Below are 19,029 nucleotides of genomic sequence, written 5' to 3' on the forward strand. Positions count from 1 at the left end.
GAATGAAATGGTAGAACTATCCTGGTGAATGAAATGGTAGAACTATCCTGGTGAATGAAATGGTAGAACTATCCTGGTGAATGAAATGGTAGAACTATCCTGGTGAATGAAATGGTAGAACTATCCTGGTGAATGAAATGGTAGAACTATCCTGGTGAATGAAATGGTAGAACTATCCTGGTGAATGAAATGGTAGAACTATCCTGGTGAATGAAATGGTAGAACTATCCTGGTGAATGAAATGGTAGAACTATCCTGGTGAATGAAATGGTAGAACTATCCTGGTGAATGAAATGGTAGAACTATCCTGGTGAATGAAATGGTAGAACTATCCTGGTGAATGAAATGGTAGAACTATCCTGGTGAATGAAATGGTAGAACTATCCTGGTGAATGAAATGGTAGAACTATCCTGGTGAATGAAATGGTAGAACTATCCTGGTGAATGAAATGGTAGAACTATCCTGGTGAATGAAATGGTAGAACTATCCTGGTGAATGAAATGGTAGAACTATCCTGGTGAATGAAATGGTAGAACTATCCTGGTGAATGAAATGGTAGAACTATCCTGGTGAATGAAATGGTAGAACTATCCTGGTGAATGAAATGGTAGAACTATCCTGGTGAATGAAATGGTAGAACTATCCTGGTGAATGAAATGGTAGAACTATCCTGGTGAATGAAATGGTAGAACTATCCTGGTGAATGAAATGGTAGAACTATCCTGGTGAATGACATGGTAGAACTATCCTGGTGAATGAAATGGTAGAACTATCCTGGTGAATGAAATGGTAGAACTATCCTGGTGAATGAAATGGTAGAACTATCCTGGTGAATGACATGGTAGAACTATCCTGGTGAATGAAATGGTAGAACTATCCTGGTGAATGAAATGGTAGAACTATCCTGGTGAATGAAATGGTAGAACTATCCTGGTGAATGAAATGGTAGAACTATCCTGGTGAATGAAATGGTAGAACTATCCTGGTGAATGAAATGGTAGAACTATCCTGGTGAATGAAATGGTAGAACTATCCTGGTGAATGAAATGGTAGAACTATCCTGGTGAATGAAATGGTAGAACTATCCTGGTGAATGAAATGGTAGAACTATCCTGGTGAATGAAATGGTAGAACTATCCTGGTGAATGACATGGTAGAACTATCCTGGTGAATGACATGGTAGAACTATCCTGGTGAATGACATGGTAGAACTATCCTGGTGAATGAAATGGTAGAACTATCCTGGTGAATGAAATGGTAGAACTATCCTGGTGAATGAAATGGTAGAACTATCCTGGTGAATGAAATGGTAGAACTATCCTGGTGAATGAAATGGTAGAACTATCCTGGTGAATGAAATGGTAGAACTATCCTGGTGAATGAAATGGTAGAACTATCCTGGTGAATGAAATGGTAGAACTATCCTGGTGAATGAAATGGTAGAACTATCCTGGTGAATGACATGGTAGAACTATCCTGGTGAATGACATGGTAGAACTATCCTGGTGAATGAAATGGTAGAACTATCCTGGTGAATGAAATGGTAGAACTATCCTGGTGAATGAAATGGTAGAACTATCCTGGTGAATGAAATGGTAGAACTATCCTGGTGAATGAAATGGTAGAACTATCCTGGTGAATGAAATGGTAGAACTATCCTGGTGAATGAAATGGTAGAACTATCCTGGTGAATGAAATGGTAGAACTATCCTGGTGAATGAAATGGTAGAACTATCCTGGTGAATGAAATGGTAGAACTATCCTGGTGAATGAAATGGTAGAACTATCCTGGTGAATGAAATGGTAGAACTATCCTGGTGAATGAAATGGTAGAACTATCCTGGTGAATGAAATGGTAGAACTATCCTGGTGAATGACATGGTAGAACTATCCTGGTGAATGAAATGGTAGAACTATCCTGGTGAATGAAATGGTTGTCCCGTTGGGATTTCCTGACAGTGAGGGGAGGGAGTTGACTAACAACACAGCAGGTGCTGCTGGCAGGTTTTGGCCCTTGTTGGTAAAACACGCAGCCATTCTGTCGCTATCCCTTTTCCACTCAGTTCATTCCACAGCGATGTCACGGTCACTGTGACAGTTCACCATGCAGTGGCATTTAGCTTGAATGGTCGACTACTGTACTGATATAGGGCTTGTATATCTAATCACTCTCAACGCCTTTATTATTATTTAGCTTTTATCTAATCTGTGTTTTCTTTTTAATTACCATCACCCAGGGGAAAAAAAAAGCTGGGTATACAAGAATACCTTTATGTAAAACGTATTATGAAACAAACAGTAAGGCAAAAGGAGTTCAGTAATTATTAGGGGTGCCACGGTTCAGTCAGCCCACTGTTTGGTTCGTATCTAGGTTTTTGGCTCACGGTTTCGGTACAGTAAAAATTGAAAAAATTAAGAATCCAAAATGTTTAGTTAATTTAATCATTTTAAAGATGGGGTGCAATCATTTGTTTCACCCCTAAAACATGATAATCGGTTATTATGATTATACTAGGAGGAAGATTTTCTCAAAAAAAGTGTACAGAAAGAGTTAAAAATTATGTTTTTATGTGGCCACCAAAAAAATTAAAAGATTGGGTTCATTCTGTATGGGCTGTTCGGTTCGGTACAGGGTCATTTGGTTCGGTATACCGGTTCAGTATTGTGGCACCCCTAGTAATTATCCATGCCACCTCAACAGACAGGTAAAATAGGTTCCACTACCTCTGCTCTGCCAGTTGATGCTGGTTCTGGGCAAACTGGGCAAGTCCTCGAAGTGCCAAGCCTGGTGCAAAGTTAGGGTCAGAGCCTAGAAGCTGAGATGAAACCTGTCCAAGACATGGTCAAAGATGGAGGCAATTATTGTAACAGCAGTTACATGTGTTGTTTCTCATGATAAAATGCTGGTTTTAAACCATGGAATTTATTGAAGGAGGAAAGGTGGGCATTTATAAATAAATAGGCTAGCTGTAACATTAAAAAGAATACTGCCAATTTGCCCAAGTTGAGCAAGAAAGTATCACAGTCATCATATTATATATCATACTGTATATCATATAATATAATGTCATATTTTTCAGATAATTTCAATATTTGTTAAACAGTTATGAAGTTAAATCATCAGTGTCCATTTAACGCAAAAGAGGGTACAAATGTGTATAAATGTTACATTTGTACAAACTTTGGAGTTCAATTACTCCTAAGGATTTTACTGTGTAGAAATAAGTCAGTAGTTTAAAGTAGTTTACCTGGACAGCCTGGTCCACCTTTCCTTTATTCAGATACGCTCTTCCTTTAAAGGCCATCAGAACAGGATCATTTTTAGCACCTGGGATCTAAAATAGAAATAAATAAATCAATCAAAAATCTAAATCAGAAAAAAAGGAAAACAGCGTTTAGTATTCGCATCATGTGTTGCAAGGACAAATAGTTGACAGACATGAACCAGAAGTCCGCAGAACGCAGAGCCTTGCACATTTATTGCAGTGCAAAGAATAGACTGGCTGCCGTTCACCTGTGAGCATCTCCAGGTAGGGCTGTCACCATTATGACTATTTTATGTGACAATTAATAGAGGGTATGCGCGTGACATCATCATCATACACGGAAGTTATGCAGGAACGCCTACTGGCAAAAAATGGCAAAAAATGAATTTCTAGCCTTGAAAGCCCATACATCCAAACAGAAAAGTCCTATCTGAAATCATTAAACAACGTTAAACGACGTTAAACTCAGTTTGCCACTCGATTTGCCACTCGATATGCCAATAAATTGCGATTACGTCAAAGAATTGAGAATTAGAGGATTATGTAACAACCATGTCCATGTCTACAGCCTCCTCCTTACCTCTGTGAACATCTCCAGAGCCTGGTCTACATCCTTCTCCTTACCTCTGTGAACATCTCCAGGGCCTGCATGGTCTACAGCCTTCTCCTTACCTCTGTGAACATCTCCAGGGCCTGCATGGTCTACAGCCTTCTCCTTACCTCTGTGAACATCTCCAGAGCCTGGTCTGCAGCCTTCTCCTCCAGGCTCCTCACCAGGGCCTCCAGCCTCATCCTCAGGAGGCCCAGCTTCAGTTTCTCATCTCCAGACTCACACAAAGTCAGACCTGTGAATCATGCAAGAATACAAACAAGTTGAGTTGATCTTTTTGAGGGCGCAAACACAGCCTCAAGCGCCTTGGGAGACTAGCTGTGCTTCAGGGCACAGCTAGTGCGGATCCTAACAAATAATAATAATAATAATAGTAGTTGAATATTCTTTCATTGAAAACTAAGGTAACAATATGAACGTTTAAATGTCAGTTTTAGCAATTTTCCAGTCCTAAAATCGAGGAAGGTTTGGTGTGAACAACAAAATGCAACTTCTATTGAGCAATTAACTTGCAAATTAAAAATCGCCTTAACACCAAAAATAGAAAGCTCAGCATCGGTCTCACTGGTGAACACACCTTGGCTGCAGGATGAGGCACAGTCTGAGTATCTGTGCAATGTGAGCTGAGCCTGAGACAGACTGAACCAGCCTGTACTGGAGCCTGTTCTCTTTAACCCTGGTGAGAAACACAACAGAAAGACACGTCACACACCGTCAATAAGGTGTGTGTGTGTGTGTGTGTGTGTGTGTGTGTGTGTGTGTGTGTGTGTGTGTGTGTGTGTGTGTGTGTCTTTTTGCATTCATGTGGCATTTTATCCTAAATGTAGAAATCATTAAATCAGTGCATAAGGTACAAACCTTATGTTCAGTGCATAAGGTACAAACCTTGCTCCAGCTCCTTAATGGCATCAGTATATTTGCCTTCCTGCAGAGCCTTGGCTCCCAGACCAAGATGACCCAAACCGCTGTCTGGGACCATCTCCAGCAGCCGGGAAAAACAGCTGCTTGCATCCTCAGTGAGGATACCTGGAACAACGTAATATCACCGTTATAACTTTAGCTGTGCACATTACTGCCCATTATAACAACAGGGGGTCCGCGACCCCTAGTGGGTCCGCGGAGGTACTCCAGGGGGTCTGCGAAATTATTGATAAAAAAAAAAAAAAAAAAGGATTTAATTTTGTTTTTGTTTTTTGTTTTTGCCATTTTCCACATTTATGTTAAAAAATAAATCATGATTCTATCCATTTTGAATAGCTTGAATACATGATTACTATGCAATTGACATATTGTTGATATTATTGACATTTGTTCTCAGTTAACACATATGGTGCCAACCCCGAGTTTCCCGAGTTTGATTTCAAATAGACCGCTGTGCCAACCCCGAGTTTCCCGAGTTTGGGTTTAATTACTTAATTAGGTTAATTACACTCTCCCCCATCTTGTGACAAATTTTGGTGCTTCTGTGATTAAAAAAAAGTCAGAAATCACATATTCAACAAGTGATGTGAGCAAAAACAAATACAAATGCTTCCCATGAACCACAATATTGCTAAACTATGGCTCAAATGGCTCAAATATCTAACTTCATTACTCGCTCTAAACCAGAAATGCATTTCACTGCTTTGAACTGCTTTCCGTGCATTAGGCTAGTCAATTGCACCTTTATTACACACGATGGCGCTATTGTCAGATTAGTGGAAGCCCTGTTGTGTGAAACCAATGGATTGAATCCAGGGTGTTTCCCCCAGGTCAAAACAATAACTCTAGATCACGGGCTGCTATGCAGCCCTGGAATTAGTCGGTCGCGGTGACAAACAACATATTCTTCCTCATAATCATCGTCATCACAACTAACTCTAGTGCTATCACGGGCTGCTGTGAATGTCCTGGCATTAGTGGGTCACTGTGACAAACATTTTCTACTTCATCAGTCATCACAACAATGTCAAAAGACGGTGGCGCTACAGCAGCAGCTAGACAATCTACTTTTGCGTTCCTTCGACCCTGGAATACAAAACAAACAGCCACGATCAAAGGAAGAATCCATCGCCTGAACCTATATAATGGAGTCTAAAACATACCTGTTTGAGCGAGTTGTAGTCGGACATTTGTCACAGAGAGAGAGAGAGCGAGAGACCTCGGAGCAGAATGCAATATGTACGCGTCCATAGTGGAGCCATCGGACGGCGGCCTCTCCTCACTGTGGATCGCGTTCTTGTCTGGTTCCAACTTCAACTACGGAGGTAATCCGACTCAGCGCAACAGCGCAACACCGCGACCGCGGGTTGACCCACTGAGCCCTGGACGAGTGGACATGATGATCGAGCCCTATGAGAGAGCCCTATACAGCCAATACAGCATTCTGCCCCGAGGCCTGACACTGAGTCGGAGGTTTCTGTGAGCCAGAACCGGAGCCAGAACCACCAGAGGCGGACCCGGTCGCTTCTCCCCAGCTGGCTGCGGGGACGGCCCGCAGCCCACACACAGGCCCCGTCGTGAACGTGCCAAACCAGCAGCTCGTTAGGTAAATGTTTCTTTCTTTCTCCCCCCCCCCTTCTGTTTCTGAAGTTGTATTTGTATCGCGAACTGCCGGTATAGTAGTGATCCATGATTACATTTAGAATGTATCTATTCAATCATTCACAGATGTCGGAGAGTCCATTCAGCTCTCCTATATATAATCGTCAGATGAATCAATGTATGTTTTATAATCTAAGTTGCTCTGGGTAGGATAAATGTGTCTTCTAAACCCCTAAAACTTTTAGGCTAAAGGTGTAAATTGATTTGTGCTTTTTTCCCCCTCCCATCTGTTATTTATTTAGACTCAGAATCAGACGATACTGTTGGAGATAATGATGATGACCATCATGTGTCACGTGATGCCCCTGAAGGTAAGATTATTGTTTAGTAAAACGGTTATTGTGGTTTGTGTGTGTGTGAGAGAGAGAGAGGAGGGGGGAGGAAGAGAGAGAGAAAATGTTTTCTCTTGGGTGTGTGTGTGTGTGTGTGTGTGTGTGTGTGTGTGTGTGTGTGTGTGAGAGAGAGAGAAATAGGGAGGGAGGAGAGAAATGAAGGAGAGGGAAGGAGGGAGGGATAGAAAGAAAATGTAGTGTGTGTGTGTGTGTGTGTGTGTGTGTGTGTGTGTGTGTGTGTGTGTGTGTGTGTGTGTGTGTGAAAGAGAGAGAGGGCGGGAGGGATAGGGAGAGAGAAAGAGGGAGGGAGGAGAGAAATGAAGGAGAGAGAGAGAGTGAGGGAGGGATAGAAAGAAAGAAAGTGTGTGTGTGTGTGTGTGTGTGTGTGTGTGTGTGTGTGTGTGTGTGTGTGTGTGTGTGTGTGTGTGTGTGTGTGTGTGTGTGTGTGGGATAGAGGAAATGTATTTTATTGTGTGAGAGAGAGAGAGGGATAGAGAACATGTATTGTGGTGTGTGTGTGTGTGTGTGTGTGTGTGTGTGTGTGTGTGTGTGTGTGTGTGTGTGTGTGTGTGTGTGTGTGTGTGTGTGTGTGCGCGCGTGCGTGTGAGACACATTGTATTGTAAATGGATTTCATTTTTCTATATTTATAGGTAGTGGTTTGTGCAGAGGAGCCTACTGACTTCCCTTTGGAGAACTGAAAACTTTCCTTGCCCGCTGTTTCTGACCGGCCTCATCTCAACTCACACGTGCACGCACGCAGCCTCTGAACTGTGAACACGCACGCAGCCTCTGAACTGTGAACATGCACACGCACACGAGCACGCATGCAGACTCTGAACTGTGAACGTGCACACATACAGGCGCACGCATGCACGCGCGCACACGCACAATGTGAGAAACAATGTGAACAAGCCAGAGAAACACTGAACTAGCAAGAATACACTTGATTGAAAACGGTAAAGAAACAAAATAAAAAACACTTATTTGTCTTATTCTTTTGTATTTCTTTGAAGGAAAAATACTGTAAATACAATATTGAAGTCATTGAAGTCAAAGCTAAAAAGATCAAGTGAGTTTTCAGCCTGATACAGTATCATTCACTAAAAGCTGTTTTTCTCAAAACAAGGTCTAAAAAGGGGTCATTTTTGGCCGCTTTTTTTTTTTTGTCTGGCCTATAAATACAGAAGCGAACATCGTAGAAACATGGTTCTTGGACCGGGTGAAACTAGAGAATCTCCTCTTTCATTCGGTGTGTTGTGTGATTTTGTCACGATAAAACTGAATGCTGAGGCTGTCTTCGAAGTTGGTCAAAAACATGGCAAGAGCACAGTACAGACAGAAATAAGCCATGGCAACAGATGTGTTAATAAGTAGTATGTTTAGAAATGGTAGTGGTACGGCCCACCCTGCTCGCTGTAACTTGTACATGTTTAAAATAAAAAATATGTCGTAGCCCCGACCCCCCCACCCTACGAGGTGGTAGGGGGTACCTGCTCCATCTCCCCATTAGTTTGGGGGTCCCCGGCCTGAAAACGTTGAAGACCCCTGCATTATAACATTAGCTGTGCATTACTGCCCATTTCTCAAGCAAGTCGCTCGAGTGGTGTCGACTATTCCACACTGTGGAGTGGTGTCAGATAGCTACAGTATACAACCTAAGGTTCAACGAACATTAACCTTTGTAGAGCAGCTATTCTCACTATTAGTAGTAACACAAAGTATATACTGTAGGGTTTAATTGGTTAAAGGACAACTTTGTTTTTTTACAACAAGGGTTCATATTTTAGATAGTAATTAAAGAATATAAAAGATGAGTTAAAATGTTTTAATTTACTCCTTTCTACCGTTTTAGAGATTTTAATTATTTTGATTTCAGTGGCTGGGGGCATGCGTACAAGTGGCTAAATATGTATTTTTACACAGAATAAGCCCATTCCCAAGATGCACCGCAATCTTTCATGGGCAGATGTGACTTCTGGGGTTACTGTAAATAGCAAGAAAAAAAAGAAAAAAAAGAAATTGCAGGCTTATTGTGTCTAAAAAGACATATTTAGCCACTTGTATGGCTGTTAAGTATGACATCATTTTGTAGGCAGAGTAGAATTTCTGACCCCAGTTTCCGTGAATCTTTTTACTATTTTTACTATTTACACATTTTTCCTCTCTTTGTTGTTGAAAGGAAAGTGTTAGAATTATACTTTAGTCGTTATTTTTGTCTCGGATCTGTTGAAATAGCGAGGGACAGAAAATGCTCTGGGGGCAGAGTTCTCCTCTGCCTACAAAATGATGTCACGGCTTAAAAGCCCTGCATGCCCCCACATTTTAGCACGCTAAATATGCTAAAACGATAGAATGAAGTAAATGAAAACATTTTAACACTCACTTTTTCCTTTAAGCACAGACTTTTTTACCTGTTTTCAGATAGTGAGAGCAGAGAACCTCTAGAGGATAACTCCGGGTGGGATAGAGGGACAGCATGGACTCACAGGCCTCTTTCATTTTGGCCTCTTCGTGTGGAAGCTGCAGAGAGATGGAAGTAACAGAGTCAGGAAAAACACTCTAAATATGCAGCTCTCGTAGGGCTGGGCAAATAAATCAAATATCACAACACTTTTGATCAAATGCCTTGATCGATATTGTATTGATGATATCAAAGATAAATGTTCTCTTTCATTTAAAACAAAAAGCAAAAAAAAACAATAGTGATATGGCATAAGATAATACTGTCATATCACAATTATTATGATAATCCCCCAGATGATATCTAGTCTTATATCACGATATTGATAAAATATAACCCATCTGTGAACATGCACAAATGCACAGCACTGCATCCATCATGATGATGCAAAAGCAAAATGGAGTGCGCTTACCTTGGACAGACATTTGACAAAGTCGGCTGAGAGCTTGCCGTGGTCGTCTCCTGGCACAGGGTCGGTGAGAAGCAGGGCCTTTTCAAAGGCTGTGATTAACTGTCATCATAGAAAACAAGCACAAGCAAGGAGCGCATCAGAAACAGAAAAGTATCACACGTTCAATGATTCCAATAATTCCCAACCTGGTGTCCGCCAGGCCTCCCAAGATCACTAGGCGCCAAAGATCCAGGATTCCCACACATTTTTACCAATTAATTTCCAAAACTTTTCCAGAATATTTAACCCAATTTCCAGGACTATATAACAATAATTCAGCTCAATAACAGGTCGCTTACTCCAATGTGTAATGCCCAAAGACAGGTAGTGTATGCCAGTGGTTCTCAAACTTTTCAGGCCGTGACCGCCGAAATAATCATGTTTTAACTGGGGACCCCCCCACCCTGATGAACACTAAGAGTTAAGGAATTTTGTATAACATGGTTCTATTGTGAAAATAGCAGATCTACATGCTCACAACGTCTCGCAACGCGAGGCGTTGTGAGCATGTAGATCGGCTATTTTCACAATTTCTGCCTCTAATATTTGACAATTTGGCCCATGTTTAATTTGTCATTTCAGAGGTATTACCAAAATCAATAACTAAAGACAATGCATAGGTTTTTTTTCCAGGACCTTCCAGGACCCTTGATAAATTCCAAAACTTTTCCAGTACTCAAAATATTTCCAGGAATTTCATGACCGTGGGAACCCTGACGATCACAGGGCCATGTCTTTTTGGAGGCAGTCCAAACCCGTTTACCAAAATCATAACTTGATTTCATCCTGTCTGCCTGCATGTACTCAATTTGATATCAGTCTAACTTCTGAACATATTGTCCTGCAACTTTAACATCTAGTCAGGGGATATCTTATTAAGTCCTGGAATAAATTCCTTACCAAAAGATTTATTCGCCAATGTGTTTGTAAAGGTGTCTAGTAACACATCTCACAAAGACTGAAATTCAGTTTCCCTAGGAGAATCCTTGACAGCTGCTGAAAGTTGGGGTCCCATTAAATTAACTATACAGGATAAAACACACCAAAATAAATATACTTTAAGTAGCATGTGAGGGGTCAAACTAGGATTTTTTCATGATTCTGAATCCATTGCAAGCATTCGTTTGCACGAAAATCATTCATTGGCGGCTCCCACAAAACTGTGAAAAGTGATGACTCATCACTAAACCATATTTTTGTGGGGCCGTTTTTAGCCCAAGGAATGTTTTTCGTGCAAAACAAATGCTTGCAATGGATTCAGAATCATGAAAAAACCCTAGTTTGACCCCTCACATGCTACTTAAAGTATATTTATTTTGGTGTGTTTTGTCCTGTAGGCCAGGGGTCTTCAACGTTTTCAGGCCGGGGACCCGCAAACTGATGGGGAGATGGAGCAGGGACCCCCTACCACCTCGTAGGGTGGGGGGGTCGGGGCTACGACATATTTTTTTATTTTAAACATGTACCCGACTACCCGGTACAAGTTACAGCGAGCAGGGTGGGCCGTACCACTACCATTTCTAAAAATACTACTTATTAACTGAGAACCAATGTCAATAATATCAACAATCTGTCAATTGCATAGTAATCATGTATTCAAGCTATTCAAAATGGATAGAATCATGATTTATTTTTTAACATAATAGTCTAGTAGCCAGAAAGTGAACCCGGACATTTTGAGTACCCTAAAGTTTTATGTTAGAAATGTTGAGTATGAACTTGCATATGTTGGGCAATTTTCATAATTAGCATAATTCAATTTAATTAGCATAATCACCTATAATAATGAAAAATATGTCAAAAACTGATTGGCCGATTTGAACAATATTGGAGTGGTTTTGGGGGTTATTGAGGATGCTGAATCCATTTCTGACATTTTCTAAATTCAAAATGGCCGTTTTAAACCGGAAATGGCCATATACCAACTTAAATTGGGATGATTTTGATACTTTTTTGTTGATTGTCCAAATGATGAAGTGACTATTTTTGATAGGCTATTGTGGCAGTCATTGTTCTAATTTAGAAAATGTCAGAAATGGATTCAGCATCCTCAATAACCCCCAAAACCACTCCAATATTGTTCAAATCGCTAATTATGAAAATTGCCCAACATATGTGTAGCCAGCCAGAGCTGAACTTGGGGGCCACCGTAGGCTACTTCCTCATTGGCAAACAGGTGCAGTATTTAAAGGCCCTAGTCAAACAAACTCTAGACTGCTGGATTGCTGCTGGCCCCAGGTCTTGCGACCTAGGTCTGGTGTTTGTGTTATATGTATCCCTGCTGGGGTGAGTAACTGACAAATGAGAGTGTTCTTGATCATTGTACTAAAACTGTATTTTAATCATTATTTTGTTACTGCCCAGGTTTAAGGTCATGTGTCTCGAGTCATGAAGTGACGAGTCCATGTGCCAAGAAGGAATCATGAAATAACACAGACAACCAAAGGTATATAAATGATTTGTGGTGGTTGATTGATTTTGATTGTTTTGTTTGTATAATTTACTAAAATGATCTTGTTTCCACTCTTAGAGTTCACCACTGCTGTTTTGTTTTAGCTGAGTTTTATCATTTGTTTTTATTGTTTATTGAGCTATTTCTTGTGTTCTGATATTTGTTTTGTTTCTCCCCCAAACACTGCGAGCGTGCTGCTCATCCGGAGCCAACACCAGAACCAGGGTGTACAGACGACCAGCTTCAGGGGGTTCACTAGGATCACTTTAGCCCACGACAGTAAGCTTTTGCAGTGAGATTTTGTGTGAAGCGAGCACCTCTTTGCACGGTGTCGCCCTTTTTTTCTTGCATGCTTTGAGTGAGTTTGTGTGTAGTTTATCAGATGTATTTGTCAGTTGGGCAAAGGTTGGCATCTTTTAGCTGATTTAGCTTAGTTCCCCCTGTGAGCTGATTGGCTGTTACCCTAGCCTGTTTGCTGGTCTTCATTTATGATGTTTGGGTTTTGTAATCTAAGTGTTACACTGTCATCCTGCTTATGAATTGACTGTTATATATTATATATTGTATTTTAATTAGGCATTTAATGAATGTATGTACTGTTGAAATTAAATGTTATTCTTTCTATAATTAATAAACTCCATGTGTTTGGGGAAAGCTCTTGTCTCAAGCCCTTATTATCGAACTTATGTGGGGAACCCAAATTTATTCATCATCATTCTTTTCCTTGATATAATATCAAGGTGGCGTTGTCATTCTTGCATTGCTCTTAAAAGTAAATTCCTTGCCACCAGGTTACATATGCAAGTTAGCATCCGGCAGTTTCTAACTGCTGGGGACCCATACTCAACATTTCTAACATAAAACTTTAGGGTACTCAAAATGTCCGGGTTCACAATGGGGCTCTATGGGCTGGCTACTGGACTATAAATGTGAAAAATGAAAAAAAAAAAAAAAAATTGAAATCTTTTTTTTTTTTTTTAAGCAATAATTTTGCGGACTCCCTGCAGTACCTCCGCGGACCCCCTAGGGGTCGCGGACCCCCTTTTGAAGACCCCTGCTGTAGGCTATAGTTAATTTAATGGGACCCCAACTTTCAGCAGCTGTCAAGAATTCTCCTAGATAAACTGAATTTCAGTCTTTGTGAGATGTGTTACTAGACATCTTTACAAACACATTGGTGGAGAAAGTTTTTGGTAAGGATTTGACACTATTTCTGAAGATATCCCCTGACTAATCAATAACTCTGTAACAACCTCGTGAAGAACAGTAATAACATTGTTAAAACATTTGACCACTTTCAACCTGAAGTTTGGGCATGACATCATATTGTCAAAAAGCTTTGAGAAAGTTTCAAACAGAGAGAAAATAGAATCCAGAATATCTAGCTATATAATAATATATATATATATATATATATATATATATATATATATATATATATATAATATATATATATATATATATATATATATATATATATATATATATATATATATATATATATATATATATATATATAATAGGCGATCTTTATTATGTTTGCACTTCTGTCAATAAAGAAATACCGCTCGGCATGAAGGGAAACAACATGGCGTTGTTTTTTGTTATTGAACATTGAGAGGGAGATCTTACATGTTGCAGAGTTTGGTTGTCCTGCTCCTCTGTGTCTGTGCTGTCTGAGAGCAGAGAGATCATCTGCTTCCACAGCTCCAGTAACTCCTTCTTCTCTACAGCCTCCTCTTCTTTCAGCTCAATGAGCCGCAGAGAAACTTTAGCCAACTACAAAAAACATGTTCACAACACATACTCACATAAACTAAAGCTTGTTTGAAGAGCATCGCACTGCATTTTGTAAATATGATCTTCACTATAGCTATCATTCTTGGTTGATTGACTGATTGACCTGCATTCCCTCACACTTTTCACACAAATTACATACCTTTAAATATTCTTTGTCCGACTGATAGATGTCTGACAACTTCTTTATCACGTCGTAACATTTGTTTTTGTCTGAGCTGTGAATGAAGAACATATCATTTCTTGAGCAAACACTTGTTTTGCATTGGCCCGGTAGAAAGAACCTGCCATCATACCTTTCATTATTAACATTATTAACACACATTTTGGAACATACGCTTAAATGAAATGGTTAAAGCTATAATATTCTAATTATTTGAAATCAATCTGTGATACAATAGAACCAGTACATCTGCAGTGATTGAAGGTGGCTCTATTCTTCCACAACTACTGTAAAGCTTCAAAGGACAGTGAAAGTTATGATAAATCATAGACATAATATATGTAGACACTGCAATTGCCACTGTAGCATACATATTAAGTCAGGGCCACTTGACAAAAGTCCACAGCAAGGAATATGCCTGAGTTGTATACTTGTATATACTGTAAGTAGACTAATTTTGTTTTATTTGAACAAGTGTTCAATCATATCATAACTACAGTATATGTCTGACACCCGTAACAAACCAAACAGCAGCGGCCAATGCGGTATACAGTATATCTATCCACCTGTTTCCGCGGGAGTTTACTGGAGATTATTTGGACCTGTTTGGACCACACCTCCGGTTTAACAGCAGACATACAAGCCCACGTCGCGTTGCAGATGCAGCCTGTTGTGAACTTGTAGATCACACTCGGCTGCGGTGCCGGAAGCTCGGTACAGCGTCTGCGCAATGCACTATGGGGCGTTGGAAACCCGTGGATATGTTAAATGACTTTGATGTCACAGTGGTCCCTCAGTAGAATACCTGGCACACAGCAGCTCAATGAGCTTCTGGTAGACGTCAGGCAGCTCCACTTTGAAATCCCACTGGTCAGTCTTCTCATACAGATTAGCCAAGCCCTGAAACAGAAATGTAGCGTTGAACATTGTTCACAATCCAGATTATCTCGAGAGAGTAATTAAGTTCAATGTAGCTGGCAGTGAATTTTCATGGGCTATTTACAAGAGCTGAATATGAGATGTAATATAATAAATAATGAATACATTAAACAATAAATCCTCATGTATGATTTAAATATCCCCCCAGAGGCTTCACTTCTTGTGTCAGCTTGAACACCGGTGTGTGACTGGGCCCTGAGAGTATCCTTTATGTGTGACTGGGCCCTCAGAGTATCCTTTATGTGTGACTGGGCCCTGAGAGGATCCTTGAACACCTGACTGGGCCCTGAGAGTATCCTTGAACACCTGACTGGGCCCTCAGAGTATCCTTGAACACCTGTGACTGACTGGGCCCTCAGAGTATCCTTGAACACCTATGTGTGACTGACTGGGCCCTCAGAGTATCCTTGAACACCTGTGTGTGACTGACTGGGCCCTCAGAGTATCCTTGAACACCTGTGACTGACTGGGCCCTCAGAGTATCCTTGAACACCTATGTGTGACTGACTGGGCCCTCAGAGTATCCTTGAACACCTGTGTGTGACTGACTGGGCCCTCAGAGTATCCTTGAACACCTGTGACTGACTGGGCCCTCAGAGTATCCTTGAACACCTGTGACTGACTGGGCCCTCAGAGTATCCTTGAACACCTATGTGTGACTGACTGGGCCCTCAGAGGATCCTTGAATACCTGTGACTGACTGGGCCCTCAGAGTATCCTTGAACACCTGTGACTGACTGGGCCCTCAGAGTATCCTTGAACACCTATGTGTGACTGACTGGGCCCTCAGAGTATCCTTGAACACCTGTGACTGACTGGGCCCTCAGAGTATCCTTGAACACCTATGTGTGACTGACTGGGCCCTCAGAGTATCCTTGAACACCTGTGTGTGACTGACTGGGCCCTCAGAGTATCCTTGAACACCTGTGTGTGACTGACTGGGCCCTCAGAGTATCCTTGAACACCTATGTGTGACTGGGCCCTCAGAGTATCCTTGAACACCTATGTGTGACTGGGCCCTGAGAGGATCCTTGCCTTTCCATCACAGTGTGGAGAGGCAACACAACCACTCATAGCCACTTAACATTTTGTATCTTTGCTATGTTGTAATGTCTATATCGTTTCTTGTTTTTGGGGGGACTAATGGTGGAAAGCTTTCACTAAATCCATTATATTTACTCTTGCTCATGTGTATGTGTTTCACCTGTCTTGTGTTCATCAATGAGCACCGTCCCAACCAAATAAATGGCACACATGGAAAGTTCACAACGTGTTGCAGAGCTTGTAGATCGATCGTCTACTTTCACTGAACGTTCGCCACCCAGAGTAGGGACGCTAGGGCTCATGTGGTATGTAATATATATAAGTGGTTAAGCAACGTGTCTTACCTGCCATGCCAGTAGCTGTTCAGGTTCCAGTTCGATAGCCTTCCGGTACGCAGTCTGGGCCTGATCCGGCTGCTCCAGCTCACACGCTGCCAAGCCGATGAACACCCATGCATTATAGTTGTTCTTCTCCACTTTCAAAACAGCCTAAAGAAGTGAAGTTGATATCAAATCAGTCAGCAAGTTTAGCCTAAAAGTGATACTAGAAGAACCAATGAAGTGAAATAAAATGAAATAATTAGATTTAACTGTTCCCTGAAGGGTTCCCAAACTTTTCAGGCCACCACGACCCCCCAAAATAAATGTCATATTTGAACTGGGGACCCCCCATCCTGACAAACACTTGGAAATTGGAATTCATTTGTAGGCATTACCTTTAGTTAGCTCACAACGCCTCTCACTGCAAGGCGTTGTGAGCTTGTAGTTCGTCTATTTTCACAATGTTTGCCTCTATCTTAAATAATAATTTGGTCAATTTGGTTTTAAAAAGGCCCTAAATGGCATTACAATTCTGAAATCTGCAGATACCCTGGATACACGTATACAGTATGTTGATTTGTTTACTGTTGAGTGAGAAAACAATGTTGCACATTAATTTAACCTAATCATCTGGGGTCTGGGGACCCCCCAAAATAATTTGTGGCCCGCAGTTTGGGGAACCACTGCCCTAGGTGTACAGTATGTTGCAGGGTGGGTGAATGTGGTTCATGTTTCTTACTTTGCAATGTTTAAGAGCCTCTTTGAATTCTTTGTTCTTAATGGCCTCCCTGGCACTCTTCAGTGCTGCTTTCACTTCTTTAGTGGACATCCTGTGGTGATCTGTGAGAAACCAATGGGTTAAAATAGAAACCTTACCGTGTAAAAGATTCAAGATGCATGAATGAGGCTCGTCTCTCACTCATACAAGTTACAATACCATCAACATGTGGAACGCCCTTCCACAAGCCTTAAAGGAGAGCAAATCCCTAGCCTCCTTCAAAATTGGTATGAAAAGTCACCTTCAGGCGGCTGCTACCCGTGACTTGTAAATAGACTAAGCCCCCATGCTCCCCCCACCCTTTTTTTCTGCCTTTTTGATGTTATGCTTTTGAAACTGATATTATCCTAGATAAAGTACTATGTTCTATCCGTCCGTCTTTCAATGTTATATGAGATACTTAAAGTGTGGTTCCTGTGGAAATAAGCCTCGGCTTTCTAGGATCTCCTTTTAGTTGACCTTGTACCAGTGATTTGTACTGTCATGAAACTGTACTTTTTTCTATTGCAAACTTCTAATAAATGCTTCAATCAATCAATCAATGGGAGGTATTGCAACCCTAGATTCATCCGATTATATAAAAATAAAATCTAGTGTTGCAATTTGCGGCTACTTTTTTCTATTGCAAACTCCTAATAAATTCTTCAATCAATCAATCAATCAATCAATCAATCAATCAAACAAGCAGATATGTTGTAGGCCAATGGCCTGAACCACAGCTGTGCTAACAGCCATTATAATATAATAAAAAGATAATAATGATAACACTGAAAATACATGACTGTGGTGTTCACACGTATAACTAGAAGCAGTGCTCTTCCGAGCACAGGTCTCCACCAGGCTGTGCGTCCTGGTGGTGCTACTGTATAATAGGCCAATGTAAAAAGGGTGGCATATGTTCTTCACCTTAGATCTTTCATGGCAATCGGACGCTGCATGCATGATTTGAAGCATTGTGTTCCAAAAATGTGTTTTGGTAAAGTCTACCTGCTGATGGCGCTATAACAGGCCAATGTTAAAAAGGTAGCATTTGTTCCTTGACCTAGTGGGAATATGTGTGGCAAATGTCACGGTAATCGCAAGCTGCGTTGATGATTTGAGGCATTTTGTTCAAAAACTGAGCAATCCTGCAAACTTTGGAAGCCAATGTTAGCCAATCAGGATGGAATATGAAATATCAGACGGATCGGACTTGATCACATGACTATAGAGATACTGTGTACCGATTTGCATGATTTTTGGATAAAATCTCAAGGAGTAATATCCAAAAATGTGTTTTACATAAGTCGGCCCAAAGGTGGCGCTATAAAAGGCTGATGTGAAAAATGCAGGGCAATGGTTTATCCTTAGCCTCTAGGGAGTGCGTTTACAAAGTTTGAAACTGATCGGTGGAGTTATAGGTAAAACCACAAATCGGCCTGTTATAGCGCCACCATGAGGCTGATTTAAAAAAAAATTAAGTGGCATTTCTTCCTCGGCCTAGTGGGAACGTGTGTGCGCGATTTCATGATAATTGCACTTTGCGTTTGTGATTTGAGGCATTTTGTTCAAAACGGCCAAATCCTGCAAACTTTGGAAGCCAACCTTAGCCAATCAGGATGAAATATGCAAAATCGGACAGATCCGTGTCGATCACATGACTGTCGAGATACTGCCTACCGATTTGTAGGATTTTTGGACAAAATCTGTAAGAGTAGTGCACAGAAATGTGTTTTGCGAACCTCGGCCACTAGGTGGCGCTAGAAAAGGCCCATTTGAAAGATTTAGGGCAGAGGTTCTAGATTGACATCCAGGGAGTGTGTGTGCTCACTTTGGCAGCGTCCGGGCCAAC

At 41.0% G+C, this 19,029-nt stretch overlaps 1 protein-coding gene across 1 annotated transcript in view; it reads right to left on the reverse strand.

Annotated features, from left to right (window-relative positions):
- The window catches only part of skic3 (SKI3 subunit of superkiller complex), a 58,446-nt gene that overhangs the window by 38,364 nt on the left and 1,053 nt on the right, over positions 1–19,029 (reverse strand). Inside the window, exons 2-13 of the mRNA XM_080739509.1 lie at positions 17,160–17,260; positions 16,445–16,588; positions 14,923–15,017; positions 14,097–14,172; positions 13,790–13,936; positions 9,667–9,765; positions 9,205–9,313; positions 4,763–4,903; positions 4,455–4,553; positions 3,988–4,112; positions 3,250–3,336; positions 2,726–2,829 (exon numbers count right to left, since the gene is read on the reverse strand). Of these exons, the coding sequence (XP_080595635.1) occupies positions 2,726–2,829; positions 3,250–3,336; positions 3,988–4,112; positions 4,455–4,553; positions 4,763–4,903; positions 9,205–9,313; positions 9,667–9,765; positions 13,790–13,936; positions 14,097–14,172; positions 14,923–15,017; positions 16,445–16,588; positions 17,160–17,249 (1,316 nt within the window). The 5' untranslated portion in view covers positions 17,250–17,260. The remainder of the gene's footprint in view (positions 1–2,725; positions 2,830–3,249; positions 3,337–3,987; positions 4,113–4,454; positions 4,554–4,762; positions 4,904–9,204; positions 9,314–9,666; positions 9,766–13,789; positions 13,937–14,096; positions 14,173–14,922; positions 15,018–16,444; positions 16,589–17,159; positions 17,261–19,029) is intronic.

Source organism: Nannobrachium achirus, assembly GCF_963921795.1.
Source record: "Nannobrachium achirus genome assembly, chromosome: 12".
Lineage (NCBI taxonomy): Eukaryota > Metazoa > Chordata > Actinopteri > Myctophiformes > Myctophidae > Nannobrachium > Nannobrachium achirus.